This window comes from Panthera tigris, chromosome A2 (genome assembly GCF_018350195.1).
Source record: "Panthera tigris isolate Pti1 chromosome A2, P.tigris_Pti1_mat1.1, whole genome shotgun sequence".
NCBI lineage: Eukaryota > Metazoa > Chordata > Mammalia > Carnivora > Felidae > Panthera > Panthera tigris.
In genome coordinates, this window is record NC_056661.1 from 13,080,453 (window position 1) to 13,092,802 (window position 12,350).

At 54.1% G+C, this 12,350-nt stretch overlaps 1 protein-coding gene across 1 annotated transcript; it reads left to right on the plus strand.

Annotated features, from left to right (window-relative positions):
• Positions 1-1,985: 1,985 nt before the first annotated feature.
• Positions 1,986-9,626, plus strand: PGLS (6-phosphogluconolactonase). Its single transcript, XM_042978539.1, has 5 exons — positions 1,986-2,315; positions 5,766-5,873; positions 6,313-6,414; positions 6,702-6,842; positions 9,262-9,626. The coding sequence occupies exons 1-5, from the start codon at positions 2,028-2,030 to the stop codon at positions 9,397-9,399; spliced, it is 777 nt and encodes a 258-aa protein (XP_042834473.1). The 5' UTR covers positions 1,986-2,027; the 3' UTR covers positions 9,400-9,626.
• The last annotated feature ends 2,724 nt before the right edge of the window (positions 9,627-12,350 follow it).

The window sequence follows — 12,350 nt, forward strand, 5'->3', positions numbered from 1 at the left end:
TCAACCCCGAGATCAAGAGTTCCATGCTCTATTGACTGAGCCAGCCAAGCGCTCCGATCCATTTTAATTTGTATATCGTGTGAGGTGGGGGATCTGTTTGTTTTCCAGTGCAGGTGTAACAAATTACCACAAACTTACTGGCTTAAACTGATAACACCAATTTATCATCTTCTAGTTCTGAAGGTCAGAAGTCAGAAATGGAGCTCACTTGACTAAAATCAAGGCATTGGCCTGTGGCTGCCTTTCCTCTAGCGGTTGAAAGAACCCACTTGCGTGCCTTTCCTAGCTTTTAGATGCCACCCACATTTCTTGGTTCATTGCCCCTTCTTCCATCTTCTAAGCCAGCAACAGTGGGTTGAGTCTTTCTCATGCTGTCATTCCTCTGGTTCTCCCTCATCCGCTCCCTTCTTCTGTTTACAAGGACCCTGGTGATTGCATGGGGCCCATCCAGGCTGTCTATTTTAAGGACAGCTGATTTACAACTTAATTCCATCTGGAACCACTATTTCCCCTTGCCAAGTAACCTAACGTTATTCACCAGGTTCTGGGGATCATGGTGTAGACACCTTTGCCAGGAGCGGTGGGGTGGGGGTGGGGGTGTCCTACTGTTCCGCCATTATAGGATCTAACTTCATTCTTTTGCATGTGACTATCCCGTTGTGCCATTTGTTGAAAAGACCATTCTTTGCCCATTGAATGATCCCTGGCACCCTTGTTTGTAAAGATCCACTGACCATGGATGTACGGGTTTATATCTGCATTGCCAGGTTCTAATACATTGATAGCTCTCTCCTTATGCCAATACCACAAGGTCTGGATCACTGCAGCTCTGCAAGCAAGTTTGGAATCAGGGTATGTGAGTCCTCCAACTTTGCTTTTCTTTCCACATTATTGTGGCTACTTGGGGCCTCCTACGATTCCATACGCATTTTAGGATCAGCTTATCAATTTCTACCCAAAAAAAGAAGTCTGCAGTTTGATAGCAACTGCGTTGAATCTGTAGACCAATTTGGGGAGTACTGACATCGTAACGCTATTAAATCTTCCAGTCCATGAACAGAAGATGTCTTCCCATTTACTTAGATCATCTTTAAATCATTTTTTTGCGAAGTATTGTAGTTTTCAGTGCACAAGTTTTGCGATTCTTTCATTAAGTTCATTACTAAGTATCTTATTCTTTTTGGTGCTTTTGTAAATAGACTGTTTTCTTAACTTGTTACTGATTTTAAAGACGCACTACCCATGCAAGTCTCATGGCACTTACCACAGGCTCCTGAATTCTCGGACCCGGATAAGTGGCCCAGCTGGCCAGGCCCACCAGGTCTCCTGCTTCCAGGCTTCCCTGCCCATGCTATTCCCTGGAATACCCTTTCTCATCAGCCAAGACCCATTTGCCCCATTTTAGGAGCTCCTCCAGCCAAGAGCCAGGGTAGAGGCCTCTCAGGGTCCTCAGGCACACAAATCGCCAGGGAGCATTTTCAGAAGCAATTCAACAAGTATGTTTCCAGCCCCAATTCTGCAACAAGCATAGTTCAGGGGGCTTTCGGGACACGAGTGAATAAAACGCACCCTGACCTCATGTTGTCTGTAATTTAATGAAAGAGGAAGACAACAACGAGCAACGAGATCAGTATGTTAGAAGGTTCAGGAACTTCCAAGTCCACCAAAACGCACCCTCCTTCAGGAAATCTCCCATCTCCTCCTTCCATTCCACCCCCACGCCACCCTCTTGGGGACCCCAGATGTGGGGTCCTCTCTCCGACCCCGCCCTGACACCGCGAGGCTGAGATCAACCGCACCGGTTCCGCCTGCCCCGGCCCAGCAAAGAGCTCAGGCACAGCGTGCAAACAATCAACGAGGCCCTTCGGATCGACCGCCGGGACGAGCCGCGACTTCACTCGCGGGACTGCGCATGTGCCGTAGGCGGCCGCCCGGAGGTACTGACAGCGGTGCGGCCGGGCCAGCCTTCGCGCAGGCGCGCTGGCGGCTGCCCGGGGCGCTTCCGCCTCCCCGCCGCCGCCGTCGCCATGGCCGCGCCGGCCCCGGGCCTCATCTCGGTCTTCTCGAGTCCGCAGGAGCTGGGCGCGTCGCTAGCGCAACTGGTGGCGCAGCGGGCGGCGTGCTGCCTGGCGGGGGCCCGCGCCCGCTTCGCGCTCGGCCTGTCGGGCGGCAGCCTCGTCTCGATGCTGGCCCGTGAGCTGCCCGCCGCCGCCGCCCCCGCCGGCCCCGCCAGCCTCGCGCGCTGGACCGTAGGCTTCTGCGACGAGCGCCTCGTGCCCTTCGAGCACGCCGAGAGCACGTACGGTCTCTATCGGGTGAGAACTACGGGGGCCGCCGGGGGTCATGCCGCCGAGAGGACCGCGCCCACCGCCTGAACCTGACTACGGGGGCCGCCGGGGGTCATTTCAAGAAGGCCGCGCCCACCTCCTGAACCCAGCTGTGGGGGTCACGGAGGGTCACGCTGTCCCCTCTGCCACTGTCCGGGAGGGGTCTGCTGCGTGCCCTGAACTCCCACCTCCACTGCCACCCGAGTGGGCCCGTGGGGACCTTGAGGTCCTATAATGCTTTATCCTGTGGCCCGGCAAAGGCGTGGAGGTGAAACAGAGTGGCCCATGCCAGGGACTTAGAGAAATTCAGGCGCCACAGCCTGGCAACTTGCAAGGGCAGAGGTAGGGAAGGGCCAGGCAGGAGGTATCTGGTGTGGAGCTTGGGCTTCGGTTTTCTCGTCTCCAGTCTGGACGTGTTCGTGATCTACCTCGAGCTACCTCGAGCTTTCGGTGCTGATCACCTGCAGGGGTGGTTATTCTTCGCTTGTGGCCTCAGATCCTATAGAATCCGGGAAACCGAGGCTTGGAGGGGGTCGTGGCCTGCCCTGGGGTTCCCCAGCTGCATCTGAGTTCTCTCCTCCTGCCCTAGACGTGGAAAACGCGCCCAGGGAGGTGTGGAAGGGGCGGGCGTGGCCAGAAGCTTCTGGTCCCTCAGGTCCTGGGTGTGTTTCCCCCTCTTTAGGTAGAAGTTGGAGCTGATGATTTTCTGTTGTCGTTGTTTTGTCACAAGAAGGAAGGCTTACTGATTACCAAACATTTTAGCCACATCAGCTCATGAAATTGCACGATAACCTATGAGGTGGGGGCTGTTAGTTCCTCCATTTCATAGGTGGAGAAACCGGAACGAGAAGAGGAGGAGAGCTTATGTGCCAGACTAGTAGGGAAGCCAGAGTTTGAAGGGACGCCCCGGATAGCACTTGGGACACGTCTCAGGGGCGGGGGCCTCCCTGTGGGTCTTTTTCAAGGGTTTAATTAAAAAGTGGGCTCATGTTTCTTCATTTTAGTTTGCATACATTTGAAGAACTTTACTTTTGTTTTTTTAAGTGTGTTTATTTAGTTTGAGAAGGGGGAGGAGGGGCAGAGAGAGAGGGGGAGAGGGAGAGTCCCCAGCGGGGCTGGATCTCAGGAACCTTGAGATCGTGACCTGAGCCGAAACCAACTCAACCAACTTGAGAGCAGGACGCTCAACCAACTGAGCCACCTAGGCGCCCCAGAACTTTTACGTTTTTTAAATTAGGAAAACTGTGCTTGCTCTAGTAACAAAATTCTAACAAAACGGTAAACAAAAGTGTTGCGGGGATGTTCCTTGTATGTCTCTGTATCCAATGCTGGGGACACGATGGGACGCTGGGCCATTCTCTCATGGGGCTCCTAGTGGGGCATCGGGCACTAACAGGGCAGGAAATGAGGGGAAGCCCCGCAGAGTATTCGTGTAGTGCAGTGTGGACAAAAGATAATTGTGTGAGATGATAGAAAGAGCCCAGGGATGACCTTTCAGCCAGGATGGTGGGGGCTGGGGGAGCTTTGAGGGGTGATGTTTGAACTGAGGCCTGGAGGTATGAGGACCTGGCCATGGGCAGAGCTGGGGCAGAGGTTATGGCCAAGGCCTACGCTTTGCCACAGGAGCAAATGTGGGGCCAGGATTTACTCCTTCTGGGGGAGTCACGTGAGTTCCCTGGGGCTGCTGTTAACAAAGGACCACAAATCAGGTGGCTTAAAACAAGGATTTATTTTCTCTGCCCTGGAGAAACCTGAAATCCAGGTGTTGGCGAGGCCACGCTCCCTCCGGACGCTCAAGGGGAGGACCCTTCCTCGCTTCTTCCGTCCTCTGGGGGCTCCGGGTGTCCCCTGGCCTCCAGTCTCTCACCAGTCATTGGATGTAGGGCCCACACCAATCTACTATGAAGTCAGCTAATCACATCTGCAAAGACCTGCTTCCAGATAAGGTCACATTCTGAGGTTCTGGGTGGGCATTAATTTGGGGGGGGGGGCACTGGTCAACCCAGTATAGGGATGCAGAGGCTCTTCTGTCCTCAAGGACGGATCTCGCATACCCTGGGGCTCTGTCGGTGTGAGTGTTCCGTGCACCCTGCGTGCTCCGTGGGTCTTCTGCTGCTGAGGCCAGGGCTTTGTCTCCGCTGGAAGGATTTGCAGGCGCTGCCTTCGGGGGGAATGGTGCCTCGGTGCCTGCAGAATGTCAAGAGAGAAACAGTCTGATCAACCAGCAGTTCTGCTTCCGGGAACCTGTCTGCCTGCCCCTCCACCCCTGAGCTCCCTGGAAGGAGCCCAGCAGGAGGGGGAGGGAATGGCTGTGAGCCCGTAGGGGAAGGGCAGCTAAGGAGACGATCATGGGACAGAAATAGGGCCCTGATATTCCCCACTGGCTTGCTTAGTATAATCCCCGAGCGTGTGTATAGATGGGGACCTTGGACAAACAAAGCAGAGCGGTCTTTCCGAGAACAGATCTGACCGTGTCCCTTCTTAGCTGACACACCCTCCTTGGCTCCCCATTACCCTCAGTATATCGCTCTTACTCTTCAGGACTGTGTGTCTGGCCTGTTTTCTCTAAAATTATTTTTTTTCTAATTTTCTAAATGTTTATTTATTTTTGAGAGAGAGAGACACACACAAGTGCGAGTGGAGGAGGGACAGAGAGAGGGAGACACAGAATCCGAAACAGGCTCCAGGCTCCAAGCTGTCAGCACAGGGCCCTGCGCAGGGCTCGAACCCACGAACCGTGAGATCATGACCTGAGCCGAAGTTGGACACTTAACCGACTGAGCCACCCAGGCGCCCCTGGCCTGTTTACTCTATGTTCCTGTCACTTTCCCCCTCTAATACTATATTTTTGCTGCTTCCTGCTTTTCCTTTGTGACTCAGCTTGGCGCTGCGTCCATGGGCTAGATCCTGTGTGAAGGGAGGCACCAAGGTGGGAGGCACCAAGGTGGGGGTCGCCAGGGTCCATCCCAGAGCAGATCAAAGGCCCTGAGGTTCACCTGGGGAGACGAGGGAACGGGCCAGAGCCCTCCACCTGGCAGGAGGCCCGACTCCGGCCACTTCCACAGAAATTAAACCCATCTTGCAGAGGCCAGGGTGCGTGCTATCACGGGGGGGGGGCAAGGTCAGCTGGGCATCATGGAGGGCAGAGAGGGGCTGGGTTTTATCCTGAGGTCCAAGGGACCCTGGGGACTTGGAAACAGGGCTGTGATGTGGCCACACAGGTGCAGGCTGGGGCCAGGAGGCCCCCAATCATGCTGGCCTTGAAAGACTCCTGGCGGAAACGCCCCCGGGATCCCGACTTACCCAGGAGGTGGGTGTATGACAGTCCTGTCCTGGAGGCATCTTCACCTGGAGAATCCAGGTGGTCACGCGTGCAAACCTTGTGCCTCTGGGAACCATGTGTGGCTGTTGGTGACTTTGTCCCTCCCTCTGCTGCAGACCCATTTGCTCTCCAGGCTGCCCATTCCCGACAGCCAGGTGATCACCATTAACCCCCAGCTTCCTGTGGAGGAGGCGGCCGAGGACTATGCCAAGAAGCTGAGACAGGTGAGTCCCATGGTGTGGCCCCAGGGAGGCCTGGTCCATGCGGTGGTGATGGAGCAGGCCTGTGGGTGACACTGTATGATTATCACCAGCAAAAACTAGCACCCCCCCCCCCCCGCCCTGCCCCGGGGGTGGTTGCAAATACGGCCCCACCCTGGACAGATGCCTTTCAGGACCACCCCTGCTCCCCCTTCCCGGGAGTCCACAGCCCCACCGTTGGGTCCCTGAAGGTAGCCCAGCCTCTGACACTCTGGGAGCAGGTCTGGGACAGTTGTGTCCCCAGGCTTTTGGCCAGTCACACGGGTGAAATGTGGAGCCTCACAGAGGCCCTTTCATGCAGGTGAGGCTGCCTGTTGCTCCCTGTGTTACAACCACTGTCTCTTTGTGTCCTTTGAGCCCCACCCCGCCCCCAACCTCTCAGGACTGTCTTTTCCCCACCTAGGCCTTCCAAGGGGACGCCATTCCGGTTTTTGACCTGCTGATTCTCGGAGTGGGTCCTGACGGCCACACCTGCTCACTCTTCCCGGACCACCCCCTCCTGCAGGTGAGCACATCCACATGGGCCTCTGCCGACTGGAACTTCCGGAGGGAGGACCACTTTTGGGGGACCGGGAGGTGCCCACAGCAGGGTTTGAGTCAGCCTCTGCCAACTAGCAAGCCTTAGCCAACTCTGGAGCCTTGGTTTACCCATCTTAAAATGGGGATTTAAATCAAGCACCACAAGATTAATGGTGGGGGCGGGGTGATGGAATGATGCACAGATCATGCCTGGTGTATGTGAGTGCTCGAGAAATTGAAGTGACATTCCACCCCGGGGCCTCCCTCCCCCAGGAGCGGGAGAAGATCGTGGCCCCTATCAGCGACTCCCCAAAGCCACCACCAGAGCGTGTGACCCTCACGCTTCCTGTGCTAAATGCAGCCCGAACTGTCATTTTTGTGGCAACCGGAGAAGGCAAGGCAGCTGTTCTGAAGGTAATGGCTGAGGGCCCCATTCCCAGGAAGGTCATGGCATGTGGGCCCAGGGATGGAATATGGCCCCAGACATTATTGTGCTAGAAGCACCAGGCCCCAAGGGACTTGAGTAATTCTTGGTTTGAAGGGGAGATGGCCACTATAATTACAGGCTACTTAGGAATAAATAATTATGAAATGAAGTGAAATTGATGAGATGAGGCCAAAGCTGCACTCAGAGGTAAATTTGTAGCTTTAAGGTGTACTTTCAAAAATTATTAAATAAGGGGATGACTCTTGATCTTGGCGTTGGAAGTTCAAGCCCCACATTGGGTGTAGAGATTTCTTAAAAATATAATTTTTTAAAAAATTATTAAATAAAAAAACAGTTAAACATATTGAGTGCTTTACTCTAGACTTAGGAAAAAGAACAATAACAAAAATCCAAGAAAAGTCAGTGGAAGGAATAAGTGACATTGAAGTCAGAAATTAATGAGTTGGTTGATATTCTTTTTTTATATGTTTATTTATTTTTGAGAGAGCATAAGCAGGGGAGAGGCAGAGAGAGGAGGACAGAGGATCTGAAGTGGGCTCTGTGTTGACAGCAGTGAGCCTGATGTGAGGGTTGATTCACGATCCATGAGATCGTGACCTGAGTCGAAGGCGGACACTCAATCAACTAAGCCATCCAGGCACCCCTGGATTGGTTAATATTCTTAAAAGCTTAATGGTAATAGATCCCAAAGTTAGATCCCTGGCAAAACTAATCAGGGAGGGAAATTATGCAGGAGGAGTAACTAAAAAAGGAGGAATAAGAAAAAAAAGTTTACTTAATATTTTAGGAAAATATAAAACAAATAAGATATTAGAAGTAAACTAAAAAAAGTAAACTAAAAAGGGGCACCTGGGTGGCTCAGTTGGTTAAGCGTCCAACTTCAGCTCAGGTCACGATCTCGCGGTCTGTGAGTTCGAGCCCCGCGTCGGGCTCTGGGCTGATGGCTCAGAGCCTGGAGCCTGCTTCCGATTCTGTGTCTCCCCCTCTCTCTGCCCCTCCCCTGCTCATGCTCTGTGTCTGTCTGTCTCTCAATAATAAATAAGCATTAAAAAATTTTTTTTAATTAAAAAAAGAAGTAAACTAAATAATAAAAAATCTATTTTAATTGCCATCAGTGGAAAAGTCCAATTATGGAAGAAACAGGAAATATTTTTTTACTTTTACTTTTTTTTTTTTTTTTTTAATATTTACTTTTGAGGGGCGCCTGGGTGGCTCAGTTGGCTAAGCATCTGACTTCAACTCAGGTCATGATCTCACGGTTCGTGGGTTCAAGCCCTGCGTCGGGCTCTGTGCTGACAGCTCAAAGCCTGGAGCCTGCTTCAGATTCTATGTTTCCCACTCTCTCTGCCCCTCCTCCCTCCCTCCCTCCCTCTCTCCCTCTCTCTCCCTCTCTCTCTCTCTCTCTCTCTCTCAAAAATAAATAAAACATTGAAAAAAATTTTTAAGTAAATGTTTATTTTCGAGAGAGAATGTGCACACACACACACACGCAGGGGAGGAGCAGAGACAGAGGGGACAGGATCTGAAGCGGGCTCTGCACAGACAGCAGAAAGCCTGATCTGGGGCTCGAACTTGTAAACTGAGATCATGACCTGAGCCGAAGTCAGACACTCAACCCACTGAGCCACCCAGGCACCCCAGAAATATATATTTTTTTAAATTAATAAGTAATAATTATTCCTCCCAAACTGTTAAGCCCAGATGTCCTCACAGGAGTGGCTTGGGTTGGGATTAAGGGTTCAGACTGTAAAGAATCCAACAGGCCAGCATCCCTGCCTGTGACGTCCAGCATGGCCTTGGGCAGCCACTTAAGCCCTCAAGCCTCAACTTTCCCATCTGCAAGGTGGGTCGGGGAGGGCCCTTCCGTGTTGTCCTCCTGAGGATCAGTGCAGCGGTTTTAGCTCAGAGTAGGCTCACGTGAGACTGCCCAAGCCTCAGGCTTTCCCTGACTGTAAAATGGGGGTGGAAAATGAGGCGACCTCACAGGGCGATGGTCAGAGGAAATGACAGAGGGCATGGGGGGGCAGGCCTGGCCATCAGAAAGCAGTATTTATAATTCCCACCGATCGTGAGGTCACATCAGGGGATCAGCACACCACAGCCCACGGGACCACATCCTGCCGCTTGTGACAGCCGAGCTGAGTAGTTGTGACAGAGACAGGGTACGACCTGCAGAGCCGAAAGAGTGACTCTGATCTGTGCCGGAAAGGTGTGTGCCGACCCCAGGATTACACAGTCCCCTGCTGATCGTTTAAAGCCAGGACAGCCGGAAGAGTGACATCACATTCTGAGAGTAGGAGAGTCTTGTCCGTGGGGGGCCCTGGGAGCTCCGAGGGGTGCTGGGGGTGCGGGTCGGGGCCTCACGATCCTGCCTTTTTTATGCAGCGCATTTTGGAGGCCAAGGAGGAGAACCCCCTCCCCGCCGCCCTGGTCCAGCCCCACACGGGGAAACTTTGCTGGTTCCTGGACGAGGCCGCGGCGCGACTCCTGACTGTGCCCTTTGAGAAGCATTCCACTTTGTAGCTGGCCCCGAGGGACACCGCAGCTGGGACCACAGACGGCCCCCCGTGGGCCGGGACCTTCCTGGGCTGGGCCCCGCTGCCCCCGCCGCCGCTCCAGGCTTCATTTTCGAAAAGCCGCTTGGTGCCGCCAGAAGCCCCCGGGGTCCAGCCACCGGCCCGGCCCGGGGGCCCTCAGCCCACCGGCCGTGGCTCTGGGTGACCAGATATTAAAGGGCGTGTGTGCTTGAAGTCTGCACTGTCTCGTGGTCCTTGGTGGGCAGCGGGATCAGGGATGCCCAGGCTGTGCGTGTGACCTAAAGCCCTCGTCCCAGAGGGTGGAGGGCAGGGATGGGCACCCTGGGCTGCTGGAGCAAAGTGCCACAGAATGTGTGGTCCCCCAGAGCAGGAGGTCAGAAGTCTGAAATCGGGGTGTCGGTAGGGTTGGATCCTTCTGGAGGTTCTGAGGGAGAATCTGTCCCATGCCTTTCTTCTGGGTTTTGGTGGCTGCTGGCACTCCTTGGCCGTCCTTGGCTTCTAGACACATCGCTCCATGTCTGCCTCTGTTGTCATGTGTCCTCCCTGTGTGTCTGTGTCCTCTCCTGTTCTCGTTGGGACACAGGTCATTGGATATAGGACAACCCTAAATCCAGGATGAATTCTCAAGATCCTTAGGAATTACACCTGCAAATAAGGTCACATTCTGAGGTTCTAGGGGTTAAGGGATGGACATACCCTGTGTGTGTGTGTGTTAAAAACCAAGTAACAGGGGCTCCTGGGTGGCTCAGTGGGTTAAGCATCTGACTTCAGCTCAGGTCAGGGTTTCACAGTTTGTGAGTTTGAGCCCCATGTTGGGCTTTGTGCTGACAGCTCAGAGCCTGGAGCCTGCTTCGGATACGGTGTCTGTCTGTCTTCCTTCCTTCCTTCCTTCCTTCCTTCCTTCCTTCCTTCCTTTTTTGAGAGAGAGACAGACAGAGCACGAGCAGGGAAGGGGCAGAGAGAGGGGGAGACACAGAATCCGAAGCAGGCTCCAGGCTCTGAGCGGTCAGCACAGAGCCCAATGCGGGGCTCGAACCCATAAACTGCCAGAGCCTGACCTGAGCTGAAGTCGACACTTAACCGACTGAGCCACCCAGGTGCCCCTCTGTGTCTCCCTCTCTCTGTCCCTCCCCTGCTTGTTCTCTCTCTCTCTCTCAAAAATAAAAAAACATTTAAAAATAAAACCACATAACAAAATTTACCATCTTAACCATTTTTTAAAGTTATTATTTATTTATTTATTTTGAGAGAGAGAGAACGCACACATGAGCCAGGGAGGGGCGGAGAGGAAGAGGACCCCAGGCAGGGTCCTCGCTGTCAACACACACACGGCGCGACTTGGGGCTCAATCGTGAGATCATGACCTGAGCCACAAATCAAGGGTCGGACGCTTAACTGACTGAGCCACCCAGGCGCCCCTCACCCTAACCGTTTTTAAGTGTCGCGTGCAGTGGCCTTAAGTCCGTCCGCACTGCTGTGCAGCCGTCCCCGCCCTCCGTCCCCAGAACACTTGTAGACGGGAAACTCTACCCCTGTTAGACAGCTCCCCACGCTCCCCTTTCTCAGGCCCTGGCACCCGCGCTTCTCCTTTCTGTCCCTATGACTCCGACTACTCTGGGTACCTCCTGTGAGTGGAGTCCTACAGATTTGTCCTTTTGCGGCTGGCTTATCTCACTCAGCGTAACGTCCTCGCGGTCCCTCCATGTTGCAGCCTGGGGCAGAATCGCCTTCCTTTTTAGGGCCCCGTCCTCTTCCACTGCGTGCACGCGTCACGTTTTTTTCCCCGTTCGTCTGCCGAGAGGCGTTTGGGCTGCTTCCACGCTCTCCTTCTTGTGAGAGGGCTGCTGTGAACGTGGGTGTGCAAACGCCTCCTCCAGAACCTGCTTTCAGTTCTTTGGGGATATTCCTAGAAGTGTAGTTATTGATTCCCATGGTAATTCCGTGTTTGAATGTCAAGGAGCCTCCGTAGGGTTTTCTGTAGCGGCTGTGCCCTTTTATATTCCTGCCAACAGGGCGCAAGGGTCCTAGTTGCTTCGCATCCTCACAAACGCTTGTTTGGGCTTTTTGATAGTAGCCTGTGGACATATCCTTTTGGAGCACAGGGTTCAGCCCATTGGACACTTGACCGGGCTCTCCCGGCCCACGTGGGGCCAGCAGCAGCCGCCGTGTCCCCCTGGGCTGCGGACCTTCTCAGAGCCTTGAATGTGCCAAGACACCCCAGTCTGTGATGTGCCTGCGCCGTAGCATTTTCCCAGAGCGTGACCCCGCGTGGGTCACCTGTCGGCTTTGTGGCGTTAGGGGCTGCAGTGGGGGAGGCTGGTGGGTGCGCGGGTGCCTCTCAGCCGTGTTTGAGCTTTGCCACGTTTGGGGGCTGGGGGCGTCCCGCAGAGGCACCTGATCGGGGCCATGGGGATTGAAACCCCGAAGCCAAAACCACAGAAACTGAACTTTCCTCCAACATCTTGTCTGGGTCAGTCACTCAGATGTGAGAGTGAGGAAGTGCGCCAGGGCCAGAGCGGAAACATGAAGAAAAGCAGCGAAAGCAATCCAGCCGTGGGCTCGGGCAACAGCAGGTGGCCGTGACCCAGTGCTGCAGGCGGAAGGCAGGATGGGGGTGCCAAGAAGCAAAGGGAAGTGAGGAGACGGGCATGGGGACACCATGTGGGGGGCCTCTCCCCTCTGCTCCTCTCCCTGTAGCCGCAGCGATCCAGACCTGTTTTGTCTGCCCTTCACTTGCCTTCCTCTAGCCCACCCACCTCGGGCTATATCGGAACCTGTCAAGCCCGTTCCCACCTCAGGGCCTTTGCTTGTGCTGTGCCTGCTCCCCAGTATTCTTTTTCCTCCAGCTTTTTGCATGGCTCGGGCTGTCACTTGCTTTAGGTCATGGCGCAAATCACGTCCCCGATCCCTCTCCACTCCTGGTATTTTCTACCTCTT